Raw genomic sequence first — 14,164 nt, 5'->3', positions numbered from 1 at the left:
GGGAGCAGTCGCTCTGCTGTTTTTTCAATTATGATTTTTCACTCTGTCTGTTTGCGTAGCAATGACCTCAGATTAGCAATGATTTTACTTGTCGGGTCCTGATTTAATTTTTCATATATGATGACATTCCCTAATTGGTTAATGGCTTCATTTTCGTAATCTACTTTGTGCCATACCACTATAGAACTTCCTTTATCAGCCTTTGATTCTACTATATCTTCCCTCTCAGCAAGCCAGTTAAGGGCTTCTTTCTCTTGGGATGAAATGTTCCAATCTGGATGGGGATATATCAAGGCCTTGCTGAACAGGTCAATGGGGCTACCTGGGGGGGGAGGGGGGTTAAAGTGGGAAGGATTACCACCATAGAAGAGAAGGTCATCAGTTTCATCCAGTGGCTCCACATCTGGGTCGCTCATTGCTAATTTGGACAACACTCTAATATTTTCTTCCTCCTACTCATCAAAATCTGCCACTACTTTAAACCCTAACGGACCAATTTTACACCGGGTTTCTCCCTCTTTTAACTGCTGCAATATGTAATCTTTATTGGTTTTGAATGTGGCAAAATATTTTTTGACTGATAGCTTGCGGACTGCTTTAGGCATATCTTCCTCAAATGTACAATAATCGAAGGGTTCACATAAACCGAAGTTCAGTCCCTTATTCAAAACTTTAAGACATTTGTTACTAAGGGTGATGTCCGTGAGATTCACTATTATGTTGGATGTGTTCACTGTCTCCATGTAGCTGGTCATTGACTGCTTTCTCCTCCTTCGCCTCCCACCACGGCATGATATCCACCTAAAGGGATCTCCATCGGGTTAGCTGCTCTGAATGGGGGTTCTGATCCTGGTGCCTCATTGGAGAGGCTGGACTCCGACTCTGTGGTTAAGTAGTCCGATTTTTGGGGTACTTTCTTTCTCTGGTTCTGTTTATTCCTTTTATTAATTGGTTTATTTCTGTATGGATTCTTGGGTGGACAATTCTTATGCCAGGTGAACTCTTGATGTTGTTCAAAATCATTCTTATCTCTAAGAAACTTGTCATGTTTCACATCTTTGATGGTACTTTGTATGTCTGAGAGTTTTTTGTCCAAAGATGTCATGAACACTTTATATGCGGTTTCTGATATTCTAGTTCTGAATTCACATTTTAATTTGCACAGTTCAGTAGTAACTGTTCATATTCACTCCTGTTCTTTGCTAATACTACTTGTTGCAGATTAAGTGAATGTTGAAGGTGTTGTTCATTCCATGATTTGACGAAAGAGGGGTCTTGTAAGAACTGCGATGGTGATTTATACACCCTTAAACCTCGGGTGTCCGATTATTATCTGCATACGCTTGCAGCGAATTGATTGTTCAGAAGCTTCAGATTTCTCGCTCTGCTAGAGACTTGATCTTATACTCGAGAGTCTTAGTGCTTGTGACTCGAGCTTCATCTTGCAACTCACAAGACGTGAAAAATATCCCTGCATCAGCTCTTCCTGCTGCTACTGTACTGCTCTCTGTAGAAGGTAAATCCATTATGCAGTAGATGGATACGATTTCCTCTAGTGTCAAGACAGAGGTGTGTACAGAGTGCGAAGGCAATAGAGTATATGCAAAGTTCCAATAGGGATACACTCGGCACTACCTGACTCAGCACTACCTGATTCTGTAGTAGGCTCTAGGCGAGGAAAATCTGGTTATGCAGTAAATGGCCCCTAAAAGCTATCATGGGTCCTTCAGGTGCTGACATGCAGAAGACAGGATAACTGCTTTCAATATAATAACCAATGGTTCAGACAACGCCTTGGCACAGCAATGGGTACGCCCATTTCATGTGCATTCGCAAATATTTTTTTAGCTTTTTTTGAGCGAAATTATGTTTTCACAACAGCCAACCCATATGTACGCATATAAAAATCTTCCTGTGATTTGTGGACGACATCTTTGTGGTGTGGGATGGGACAGAGGATCAATTTGCAGCTTTTGTCAGTTAACTCAATGATATAAACACAATGAACATGACATTCACCTAAGTTTTTGGTAATCAGAGTCTGGAGTTCCTGGATGTCAAGATAGAAATTGTGAATAATAACATTGTCACATCTGGCTTTAGAAAGCCCACATTCAGGAACTCCATACTACATTACGCTTCGTCCCACCCCACTCACACAAAGAATAGAATCCCAACCAGTCAATTAATCTGTCTAAAAAGAATTAACAATAACCAAGAAATGTATACAATACAAGCCTCAGAACTGGAGGTAAGATTCTAAAATCAGCAGGAGAAAAAGTTGAATCCATTCCTAGAGCCCAATTATTGAAAAAGAAACATAAACACTCCAAAAAATTAAGTAGATTCATGTTTACATTTCAAAACAACCCGATAAACAATATCACAAAACAAGCAGTTCACAATAATTGGTACATATTACAACAAGACATAGACCAAGAAACAGCAACAGAACAGAATCCAATCATCACTTACCGAAAAAATGCCACCATACAAAATTACATAAATAAACAGAAAGTAAAGCTATCCCCAAGAACAACTGGTTAAATGACAGCCGCCCAAAGGGCAATTTTTGTTGCAATTCATGTAATTTTTGTAAATACAAAAGCAAGTTAAGTTCCCTCAATTTAGGAGGTCATCACATTAATATTAAACACTTTGCCACCTGTCGCACTCCACTTGTAGTCTACTGTCTTGTTTGTCAATGTGGTAGATTTTACATAGGGAAAACAATTGAACCCCTGTTCCATAGGATCAGAGAACACATACGATCTCTCAGAACAGGTATAGGAGCTAGCCGTTTTATTTCCCATATACAAAATACCCATAATAGTGATCCTAATGCATTCACATTTGCAGTTATAGAAAGAATTGAATACGCCGAATGAGGTCTGAACAAACACCAACAATGACTTAATAATTGAAGACAGATGGATAACCCGCACAAATGCTACAGGCCACAGGCCTGAACGATAAGAACGAACTGGGGGCCCTCCTATTATGACCTCCAGCCTTTTCTGTAGCAACTTCACTGAAGAGTTTGTTTTTAACAGCAATGTAACTAGAATAATCCTTTACCTGTTTTTTGTTTACTTGTGTAACCATAGTAACCTATCTATGTTAAAAACACCCCTTTTCCTGCTCGTCACCATACCTGGCCTGACGAAGCGCCTCGGAGTGAAAATGGCCCGTCGCCAACACCTTACCCCCGCCTCCATCCCATCTGCTCTCCTGCACGCTGTACCCTGCATGTCCAAGTGAACAATAAAGAAGCTACCACAAGCAATTCTGGGTGAGTGCTCCGCATTCTTTATGTATTTTCATATTCAAGACTGTACCTGTCTTCTGTGTGTCAGCACCTGAAGGACCCACGATAGTTTCTAGGGGCCGTTTACTGCATAACCAGATTTTCCTTGCCAATAGCTCACTGCAGAATGAGGTAGTGACAATGTATCTCTAGTGGAACTTTGCAGAGGAAAAGATATGTTGAGGGACTCACGGATAGCTCACTATATTGAAGAACAGTCCTACTACATTGTTTCATATTTTATAGACCTAAGCTGAAATGTTTTTGGAAAGTTCCTAATCAAAAGTTTGTAAAAGTTTCATTTTATAATCAAAACTTTTGCAAGTTTCCCAGGGCTCAAGTCTGCAGGAATGCATGTGAACGGGGTTCCCGCCCTTTTTTTCCCAGCAGGAACACTGTTCCCATTCGCAGTCCTGCAGGACTAGCCCTTGAGTGGAAATCTTGGGTGAGTTCCCACACTTTTCTCCCAGGATTTGATCCCTGAAGTTTCCCATATGCTTTGTGTATCCTTTCATCATGTTTTTCATGATCTCTGATAGCGGTCATTGAATGGAGACACTAAAGCTGATTTATCACTTTGCAGAACAAAAGGATGGGACATGTTGACATCCAACTGCCCCATTATTCTCTCAGCAGATGTCAGGGGAGAAACAGGAGGCCCCATTATAAGTGGCTTTCTACTCTTTATGAAATTGGCAGTGTTTGTTAATTTTGATCAAATATGTATGGCCTGCTAAAATGCTTACATCAACTAGATGAAAAAGTCCTGGCCATGAGATGGACATACAGGTGTCTGGCTCAGTTATCAGAGTTGTGTCTAAGTAAAACATCTTGATTCTTTTTCGAAACTTCAATCAGAAATCTTGAAAATAGGAAGCAATAAAGAAAATAAATTGGAATATTTCAACAAGATAATGTGCCATGCCACACTACAAAAATTGCTCAGGAGTGTTCTGGAGTGGAGGGAAGGTGAGTGAGATTTTTATTTAAAGGGGTTATCCAACATAAGGTGACTTAAGTACTTACCTGCCAGACAGTAATGGACATGATTAGGAAGGATATTTGCTTGTCTTGGGGCTAAATGGCTGTGTTGTGAGTCCATCATAACATTGCTCCTTTTTTTTTTTGTGAAATGTTTTTTTCCTTTCCCTCCCTCCAACTACAAGACCCAGGATCCCTTGTTTGTAAGTGTGAGTTCACTTTTCTTCTTCTTACACATCAGTTAACCCACCCTTTGTAGCACACCTGAGCTATATATGCTGTTCTTGAAATTACAATTCCCTGCAGCCCTGTGTAGAATTATCTCCCACCCACCCATTGGTCGATCAGCCCATTGAAGCACAGACATGTTCCCTTTCAACACCTGACTAGTGATGTAATGTCATGGGCCACACTGCTACCTACAAAAACCTGAGACGACACCATGCAAGACCATCCATCAAATACAGATGCAGACACTATTTTATAAACTACACTAACTTTACAACCCCTGTAGCACAGTCAAATTCTTGGAATACCCCCTTGAAGGAAGGGGAAAGGGTGGTCTGCAATATTAAAAAAGGTGATCAATAAGAAGACCGCTTTCAATAACCCAGAAGGGCATTTTGAGTACCTGGGAATGGCCTTTGTGCCTAGTAATGCACTAGCAGTATTTCAAAACCTGGTTAACAGTATTTTTTTCTCCCTATGATTCATCTTGTGATAATGATTCATATGTGTGTCACACTGTAACTGGAGGAATGTGTCTTTGGGGTACAGTAGGTTCCCTTTTTAGTTTACAACCTTACCCCTCATGCCTTTTGCATGGATACTGCTAAGTTCTAAGCGGCTGTGGATTGCGTCCGTACTTACTCTCTTTTAGCATCTATAATGCGTGGCTACGCGTTATATATGGTGAAATGTTGTTCTTTACAATCCCCAGAAGATGTTCCTGCCTGCAGAGATGGTAAGGATATATAGTTTAAAATTGTTCCCCAATGAGCTATACTCACCTAGTCCTGTCTGCTACACTGTAGTCATGCCACCTAACCGTGATTGGCTGCCCAGGCACGGACCACATCATTGCTCTGCTTTATCTGCTTATGGGGCAGAGCAGTGACTAGCTGCGAGGGGGCGTGATAACAGCTGGAGCAGTGTGACTAGGTGAGTATAGCTCCCCACCCAGGCGACTACTTACAGGGCCAGTGGGGGAGACTTTCTAACTTCATATCCTTACCATCCCTGCTGGTGGGAATGTCCCTCTGGGATGGTGAGGAAGAATATTTTAGCATATATAACGAGTTTCCATGAATTATATACGGTAGAATCTAATGACAGGTTCCTTTTAAAGCACTGCAGCGCTTTCTTGTCCAAAGCAAATTACTATTAAAAATTCAACAAGAACTTTTTTTTATCTTTGCCAAACCACTCACAGATGTGACAAGGAAGGGGACAGACCTACTCCATTGGTAACCTGAGGCTATCTCAGCCTTCAAAACCCTTAAAAGTTGTTTCAGTGAAACACCTGTGTTGACTCAGCCTGACCAGTTCAAGCCATTTGTGGTTGAAGTAAAGGAGGTAGGTGTGGGTGATGTGTTATCTCAACACATACATTCAATACATTTATACACCCCATTTCCTCAACAGAGGTAAAAAAAAATTCTAGTTTGACAAACAGTATTCACGTAGCACAAGAGAAGCCATATTTAAAGATACTTTACTAAGAGTTACATTTGAGATTTCCTTGTTGTTAGTACCTTTCAAGTAGCAAATCATATAGACTGATAGGAAATTCTGACCAATATAATTTTATATTCTTAAGTAACCTGATAAATCAATAATTTAAGTCATGTGGAGACCTAATATGCAATGCTTTTAAAAAAAAAAATGCTTAAAGTTATGTATGTATACTAAAATGTTTTTTTGCTCTAAATAATCGTTAATATAGTATCCTCTGTGTCACTATAACATAGGCTGGTGCCAGGCTTGCTGAACAGCCTTGGTGTCCATTCTAGGGTTAACTGCAGAGGGCTTCTATGGTCTCTGATCAGGAAACCCTATGATCAAAGCTTGGGGTCCCCTTTTTATGCCTTGGTCTGTGTTTCCCAAGTTTGATTTCCCCACACTGGAAAGGCTGTTGACCCAATCAAAGCTGGGAGTCCCCTTTGATCATGCTGTGGACAGTAGGGTAAGCAGCCAGGATCAGATGTTCCTCCAATCACAAGGATAGTCAGAAAGCTGCTATAAAGTTAGTCATACCCATTAGATAAGTGATGACTGAACGCAATTGTTTTAGCCAACCTTCTAATGTGTATAGTGGTTTCTTAGGTGTCCCTAATGACAAATGTTGAGAAAGACAAGGGTCAGGCAGTTGAATTCCAGCATCAGGTATTGAGGACAGTTGGGAGGCCACCAATTTGTTCAGCAATCACTTATTTTATTCTCAGACAGAGAGAACCCACTTTTCTCCATAAAAAAATAATAATACTAATACATACTTAACTGAGCTAAGTGTATATGTGTTTGAGAGGATCAGGGATGGATGTTCAGAACTAATGTTTAGCCAATAGTTATGTCAGCAGCTATATCTATATGTTAATTTTGTCCCTATGTATCTAGTGCAACTAGAGGTTAATTGAGAAAGAGTAGAGTAGAGCCAGAGAGATGATGCACTAGCTGCTCTCTCCTCAGGGGATCAGGCCTGGTCAGCCCACTGTAACCCCAGGACCGCTTGAGGCCTAAGGCTTTTGCATAAGAGTAACACATCTTAAACCATGCTTACACCCTAGTCTAGTACCCAAGGAAAAGCCATCAACTTCATCAAGGGCTTCCTAGCCAATATCCTATGACCTTTTTGGAGGCTTCTAGCCCAGGCTTAGGGACCTGCCAAACTACACCTCTTAATCCTCATTGTAGACCACATTAAGTGAATAAGGACTTTTCTTTATATATTTATTGGGGTATAACCCCTTTGAGCCAACCAGGAACATTTACATGGTAACTTAGGGATGCCACATCCAATAACACTGTATTTAAGGACAAGTGGCCACTCTTCCTAAACACAGGTCATTTTTTCACAGCCCCCAGTATTGGGAGTTCACGCAAGTCTCCCAAGTAAAGAACCATCATAGCTTCTCCAGCCACAGTATCGGGGTGTGCCCCAGGGGACATTCTCTGCACTACCATAAGGTGCAGGCCCTTCAGTGTAAGAATGGCTGAGCATTTACAGAACATCTGGGTCCATATAACACCTTAATCACTCACATAATCAAGCCCTCTCTAGTGGCTAGAAGAGAACCATAAGTACCAGCATACCTTACATCTAGCCCACTTATCACACCTGCCAAAATAGCATCACTGCAGAATGGAGATCTTCTCTGATCATGTGCAATCTTTAAAGTGCAACTTTCATCTCTGTACAAGGTACAAAGGTGCAGACATCAGCAGTTTGGGCATTAGGAGATGCACAGCCACAGTTTGTAAGGTTATACCTCGTCTGTTTCCTAATCCAGGCGAACAGTCAAAGAGGCTGTCCGAGTCGCAGTGGCACACCACCTCGGGGGGAAGAGGTGTGTTGCAGCAACTTGATCAGCCTCTCCGACTGTTCATCTGGATTAGAAAACAGACACAATATAACTTCCAGTACTTATCAGCTGCTGTAGTCTTAAGAGGAAGTTGTGTTGTTTTTTGCCATCAGACTGCAGTGCTCTCTGCTGACAGCCCTGTCTGTGTAAGGAACTGTACAGAGCAGGAGAGGTTTGCTATGGGGATTTGCTTGTGCCCTAGAGTTCCAGGACACTGACAGAGGGGACAGCAGAGAGCACTGTGGTCAGATTGGAAAGAACTACACAACTTTGTATTATACAGCAGCTGATAAGTACTGGAAGGATTAAGATTTTTAAATAGAAATATTTTACAAATCTGTTTAACAAATTAATTTGAAACTTTTTTTTAACTCTTTCAAAGGGGTTGTACAAGAGTAGAAAACTGTGATTGCTTTTTGCTGAATCACTGCATCTGTCCAAGTTTAGTGTCTCAAATTGCATTACTATTAAAGGGGTACTCCACTGGAAAACATTTTTTTTTTAAATCAACTGGTGCCAGAAAGTTAAATAGATTTGGGGTGGCCCAGTACGGGATGGTGTTTCCCCATACTCTTCTCCTGCCCTGTCAGGCAGAGTCCCTTTATGTCCTCAGTGCCCCCTGCAGTGTTTCCCCCATTGTAAATATTGGGGTTTTAAATTCATAATGGATCCAGCATGTCACCCACTCAGAGGCTACATGCCCAACAGAGGTGTTAGGAGCGTTAGGCTCAGAATTTGTGTTAGGGTCCCATCCAAAATAAGGCCACCTCCGCGTGGTGGATGGGGGGGGGGACACGTTTTGATCAAAAAGTGCACTAAGAACCTCCATTTTTTGACCAAGTGTTCTGCTGCAATCTTCTTTTTTTGTATACTCTGTATCTGCCACAGCAGCGTGCACCCGTGTATTAGGTAGTTGTGCTGGCTATTTGTCTTTTTGCTTGTTTGTACAACTCAGGGGGAATGGCACCCTCTTTAGTTGTGCACCCCTCCCCCTTTTTAACAGGAGGTGTTTTTAAATTGATACTGGATCCAGCATGTCACCCAGTCAGAGGCTATATGCCCAACAGAGGTGAGTGTTAGGAGTGTTAGGCTCAGAATGTGTGTTAGGGTCCCATCCTAAATGAGGCCACCTCCGCGTGGTGGATGGGGGGGACACGTTTTGATCAAAAAGTGCGCTAAGAGCCTCCATTTTTTGACCAAGTGTGCTGCTGCAATCTTCTTTTTTTGAGTGTGTCCAGAGCATTGGAGGCCTCAAGCCTAAAGTCTGCAGCCACAAGTCAGCTCAAGTAAGCTAAAAGTCATCATCTTGTAAGTCACAAAGTCAGTCAAGTCTACTGTTTAGTCACAGTGGCCTGCACTAAAGTGTCTCTACCTACTGCAAGTCCCAGCAAGCCTGCGAGGCCCCCCTCTGTCACTGGTCACCTCCTTTGGATTCTGGCTGTACTGCATAGATTGTGTCATCTGTCTAACCTCAGTAAAGCTACCGTTTGTTCGTAACTTGGCGTCGATGTCTTCATTGCCCCCGTGCCTAGTCCAGGACCAATTACCTTCGGGTGGTTAAGGCTAAACCACACCCTGGCATCACGAAAAGAATGGGTTAATAACATCTGCCCCTTGGGTTATAATATCTACCTTGCATTGCACCCCGCTGACACCACAGATTTGTAAAGTACTTCTATTAAAAAATCTTAATCCTTCCAGTACTTATCAGTTTCTGTATGCTCCATAGGAAGTTATTTTCTTTTTGAATTTTCTGTCTGACCACAGTGCTCTCTGCTGACACCTCTATCCATTTTAGAAACTGTCCAAAGTAGAAGTGAATCCCCATAGCAAACCTATCCTGCTCCAGACAGTTCCTAAAATGGACAGAGGTGTCAGCAGAGAGCACTGTGGTCAGACAGAAAGGAAATTCAAAAAGAAAAGAACTTCCTATGGAGCATATAGAAGCTGATAAGTACTGGAAGGATAAAAATGTTTTAATAAAAGTAATTTACAAATTTGTTTAACTTTCTGGCACCAGTTGAATAAAAAATAAAAAAAGATGTTTATCAGGGGAGTAAATGAGGCTGACCTATATAATACAACACACAACCTGAGGATGAGTGTTACACTGTCTTTTTGAAGAAAATATTATTATTATTATTATTTTATATTTTACAACCCATATAAAAAGCTATTGACACCTTTAGTTCTGATTCACACAAACTTAATGTAGTCACATTTTTGCATCTGTAATATGGCCCTGCCTCCAAAACACACTGAACACACAGGGCTGCCACTGGGAATACTGCCAATTGGATAATACGCAGCATATTTCCCGCTGCGCAGCAGATTTTGCGCAATTGGAAATATGCCCCGTAAGCGATACGTTTGACCATACCCTTAGGGTGTATTCTCACGTACAGAATCCATCACATATTAGATGCACAGAATTAGAGGCTGCAGATTTTATGCTGCAGAGTTCAGTGTCAACTGAACAGTTTTAAATCTGTAGCTTCAAATCCTGCATATGAAATATGTGCAAGATACTGTACATGTAAATAGACTCTTAAGCTGGAAATACCTTTGTTACTAAACCCCTTTAATAAAGAGTATGTCTTATTGCTGCTCATGGTTGGTTCTCACAACAGCATACTGTTATGTGGAAATTATGCCTAAAATTCAGTAATGACAATTCCCTGGTTGTGACCTTATGCATCCCTAGGGAAGTTGGATCTGGGAAAGCATCCTGCACTTAGCATCATATGATTCCCATATTTATCTAGAGCTAAAGACATAACTTCTAGCTTCATGCCTCTATTCTGCTGACAATGTCAAAAAGTATAAAAATGTCTATGTGAGCAGGATAATTCTTTTTATCTACAGAGTTTAGTTTCTTGGGCTATACTCACACAGTGTAGAATGTGGCCGCATTATGTCCGTAATCAGCAAAAACGCAGCAGCAAGTGTGTGTGAAATAAAATATGTTGGTAAGGATTACTTTTCATTTTTACCCCAGTCCCAGCAACATATAAATCATTTTTTATATAAAGGGATTACCCTCTTAAGGGCCCTATTGGACTGTGTGAGCCGCCCTATAAAGAAGCACCAATCCCAATTTAGTCCTTTTCTGCATCTTTCTTTTGTGGTATCCAATTAAATTCAAAAAGGCCGCCTTTGTGGAAAGCTGCCAAAGGAGCAAAAAAAGGCAATTTCCGCATAAAGGCAAAAACGCCAGAAAAAACGCCAAAACACGAGGAAATTCACTGGCAGTTTTTATGGGGTTCCCCCCCCCCCCCCCCCCCAAAAAAAAAAAAAAAAAACGCCAGGAAAAAATCAAGTGGAAACCTAGCCTGAGACTATCACCCAATGTTAAATTTACCAACCTGATTCTCCACAACTCCTGTCCTGTTGCAGCTCAAAGATGAGATGTTGGTGTAGGACTTTCCCGCTCTGCCAATCACTGGCAGGAATGAGATCCCACTGCAGTCAGTGATTGGGTGAGGGGCATGTCTTGCTTTGAGGTCTCATCTTGGTAGCTGGGAGAAGCTGCAGGAAATGGGTGACTGGAAAGAGCAGCAACAGGAGCTGTGATCGACTTCCAACATATAACTTTTTTATACTGGAATACCCTTTTAATTACTCTCAACCTTAGACAATTCCATATACAATTACCTACTAAACTCTTTTTGCCAAAGTCACTCTCCATTGGGGAGATTTATCAAAACCTGTGCAGAGGAAGAGTGGTGCAGTTGCCCATAGCAACCAATCAGATTGCTTCTTTCATTTTCCACAGGCCTCTTTAGAGGCCTGTGGAAAATGAAAGGAGCAATCTGATTGGTTGCTATGGGCAACTGCACCACTCTTCCTCTGCACAGGTTTTGATTCTCAGGTGCTCTTTACAGGGGCCCTTCATGCTGAGGGCAACATAGAACATAAACCTACAACATTCTATTTGTGACATTTGTGAATCATTGCCATAAGTTCTGTGCCTTACATGAAGCTGCTTTTAAGGTAACAGTGCCCCCCCCCCCCATTCTACTGAGCCCTTGAGCAACTGCACAGATAACATATATGGTATGTCAGCCCTTGATTAAAGTAAGAAAATATATAACGGAATTGCGCTCTATGTGATTCCCTAACACACAAGTGAACTCACGTAAAAGAATAAATATACAAACTTGTAACTTCTCTGAAAACCGGTTATACATAGAATGACTTTTTATTCAGGTAGAAGTGCTTTAAATCAATTACAATAAGTAATCCTTGCAGAGCTAGCCTTACCCCATTGGCAGCTGCCATCTGTACAATGACCTCAGTGGCTGTCTTGCCGAAGTACCTGCCATCACTGCCCACCACCATAGTACATCCCTGGCGGTCCCGCAGATCTATGGAAGACAGAACACTCTGGATAAAGTTCTGCAGATAGTTCTTCCTGCTTTCAAACACAGCTGTCGGCTTCCTAAATCCATTGCTCCCAGGTTTCTGATCATCATAGGGGACAGTCTGCACTGTGACAACAGGGATGGGGTTCAACTCCATGCTCTTCTCCCTTCCAATGTTCCCTGAATTCTTCCTTTCACTTTAATAGAGGAAAACAAGCTGAATGTCAGGATAAAAGGGGGATCCCAAGAGAAGGGGGGGGCGATGAGCTCCTCCCTGGCTGAGATTCCACTGCAGTAATTTATTTCCTCTGAACTCCTGATAGTCCTGGAAATCTCAGTCTTCAAGGCTGTCAAGTGTTTCCTCCTGTCAATGTCTGTTCATGCATGGAAATTGTGGAAGAGGAGGTAGTAGTGTATCCACTCTCTCCCCGAGTTACACAGTGTTATTCCTATGAAGAGAGTGACTATACGAGATGTGCATCCAGCAGCCCCACTAGAGTTACTGCCTTATCCCACAGGTCATTCTCCCTCCCTCTCCTGACTCATGTGCCTGTACAGTACAATGCATAACAAATGCAAGTCTTTGAACAAGGACGGGGGTTGCCAAAAAAACTGGCAGGGCTAAACCTTTGCAATCAACAGAAGCCTCCGCCAAAAATAGCCCAGTGAAAAAAACAAGCCAAGAATTGTTGTCCATTGGCTGTGTAACTGGAGGCTGTTTTGTGTGTTCTAACATTTGTTCAAGGAGATCAAGTCCTGTCATATAACACACAGTGGAGGCTGTGGATGGCTGATACAAGTGTGAATAGGGTGTGATGCAAAGGGCAGATTGAATTACCCTAGGGGCAGATGGAATTAACCCCTTGTATCCCTGACGCCAGTGGTTTATCATCAATACCATCCGAAGGTATACCAATCGATCCCAGGCTTGGCATGGGGGCAATAATGACTCAGACGCCAAGTTACGGATAACGGTAGCTTTACTGAGGGTAGACAGATGGTAAAGTCTATACAGTTCAGCCAGGGCCCACGGAGGTGACCAGTGACTCAGAGACCTTAAGGGCTTGCTGGGACTTGTAGTAGATGGGGTCAATTTAATGCAGGCCACGCTGACTTGACAAATGATGACTGTGACTGACTTGACTGATGACTGACAATACTGAGACTGTGGATTACTTGTAGCTGCTTGTGGCTGCAGACTGGACTTGAGGCCTCCTATGACTCTGGACACACCTAGACTAGACTGCACTGGACCTCAGCGGGAAGCAAAAGAGCTAAAGAGAGACTGAGCTAGCTCCTCCCAGGGCTTATATGGGGGAGACTAGCAGGGGTCCCATTAGTCACCCTTGAGTTATCTGGTCACTGATACCTCCTGGCTAATAATCACAGGACAACCTTTTTAAAGTTATAACACCTCTTTGCACATGTTATAATACAACAATTGGTGAAACGTATGTACATGGGGGAACAAGTGCAAGGGTGGCCCAGGGGACACTGCTGGAGGCTGCCTGAGAGGACAGCAAGGGTACGGGGTAACACCACTCATACTGGGCCACCAAACAAGTGCAAAGACAGAAAGGGAAATAAAGGGGTTCTAAAGGACTGCATCAATTATCAATTATCATTACAGGATACGCAGGTTGTGGCCGGGATTAGCTTTTTTATTTAAGCTTGTTAAAATAAATAAAGTAAAGTAAAAGTTAGTTTTAAAGGAGTACTCCAGGTTAGAGAAATGTACCCCCTGTCTTAAGAATAGAGGTTAAAGGGGTACCGGAAAACTATTTATTTTAAATCAACTCTAGCCAGAAAGTTAAACAGATTTGTAAATTACTTCTATTCAAAAATCTTAATCCTTCCAGTACTCAACAGCTGCTGTATGCTTAGGATAGACGATTAATTTCCATAACCCAAAGTACTCCTTTACTGCCAAA

The 14,164-nt window shown here is 42.0% G+C and overlaps 1 protein-coding gene across 1 annotated transcript in view; it reads right to left on the bottom strand.

Annotated features, from left to right (window-relative positions):
• Positions 1-12,771, bottom strand: part of PGM5 (phosphoglucomutase 5) — a 189,970-nt gene extending 177,199 nt beyond the window's left edge. Inside the window, exon 1 of the mRNA XM_056523045.1 lies at positions 12,133-12,771. Within this exon, the coding sequence (XP_056379020.1) occupies positions 12,133-12,390 (258 nt within the window). The 5' untranslated portion in view covers positions 12,391-12,771. The remainder of the gene's footprint in view (positions 1-12,132) is intronic.
• Positions 12,772-14,164: the final 1,393 nt, after the last annotated feature.

Source organism: Hyla sarda, chromosome 1 (genome assembly GCF_029499605.1).
Source record: "Hyla sarda isolate aHylSar1 chromosome 1, aHylSar1.hap1, whole genome shotgun sequence".
Classification (NCBI taxonomy): domain Eukaryota; kingdom Metazoa; phylum Chordata; class Amphibia; order Anura; family Hylidae; genus Hyla; species Hyla sarda.
Note: the sequence above shows the minus strand (reverse complement) of the source record. Positions and strands in the feature narration are given on the sequence as shown.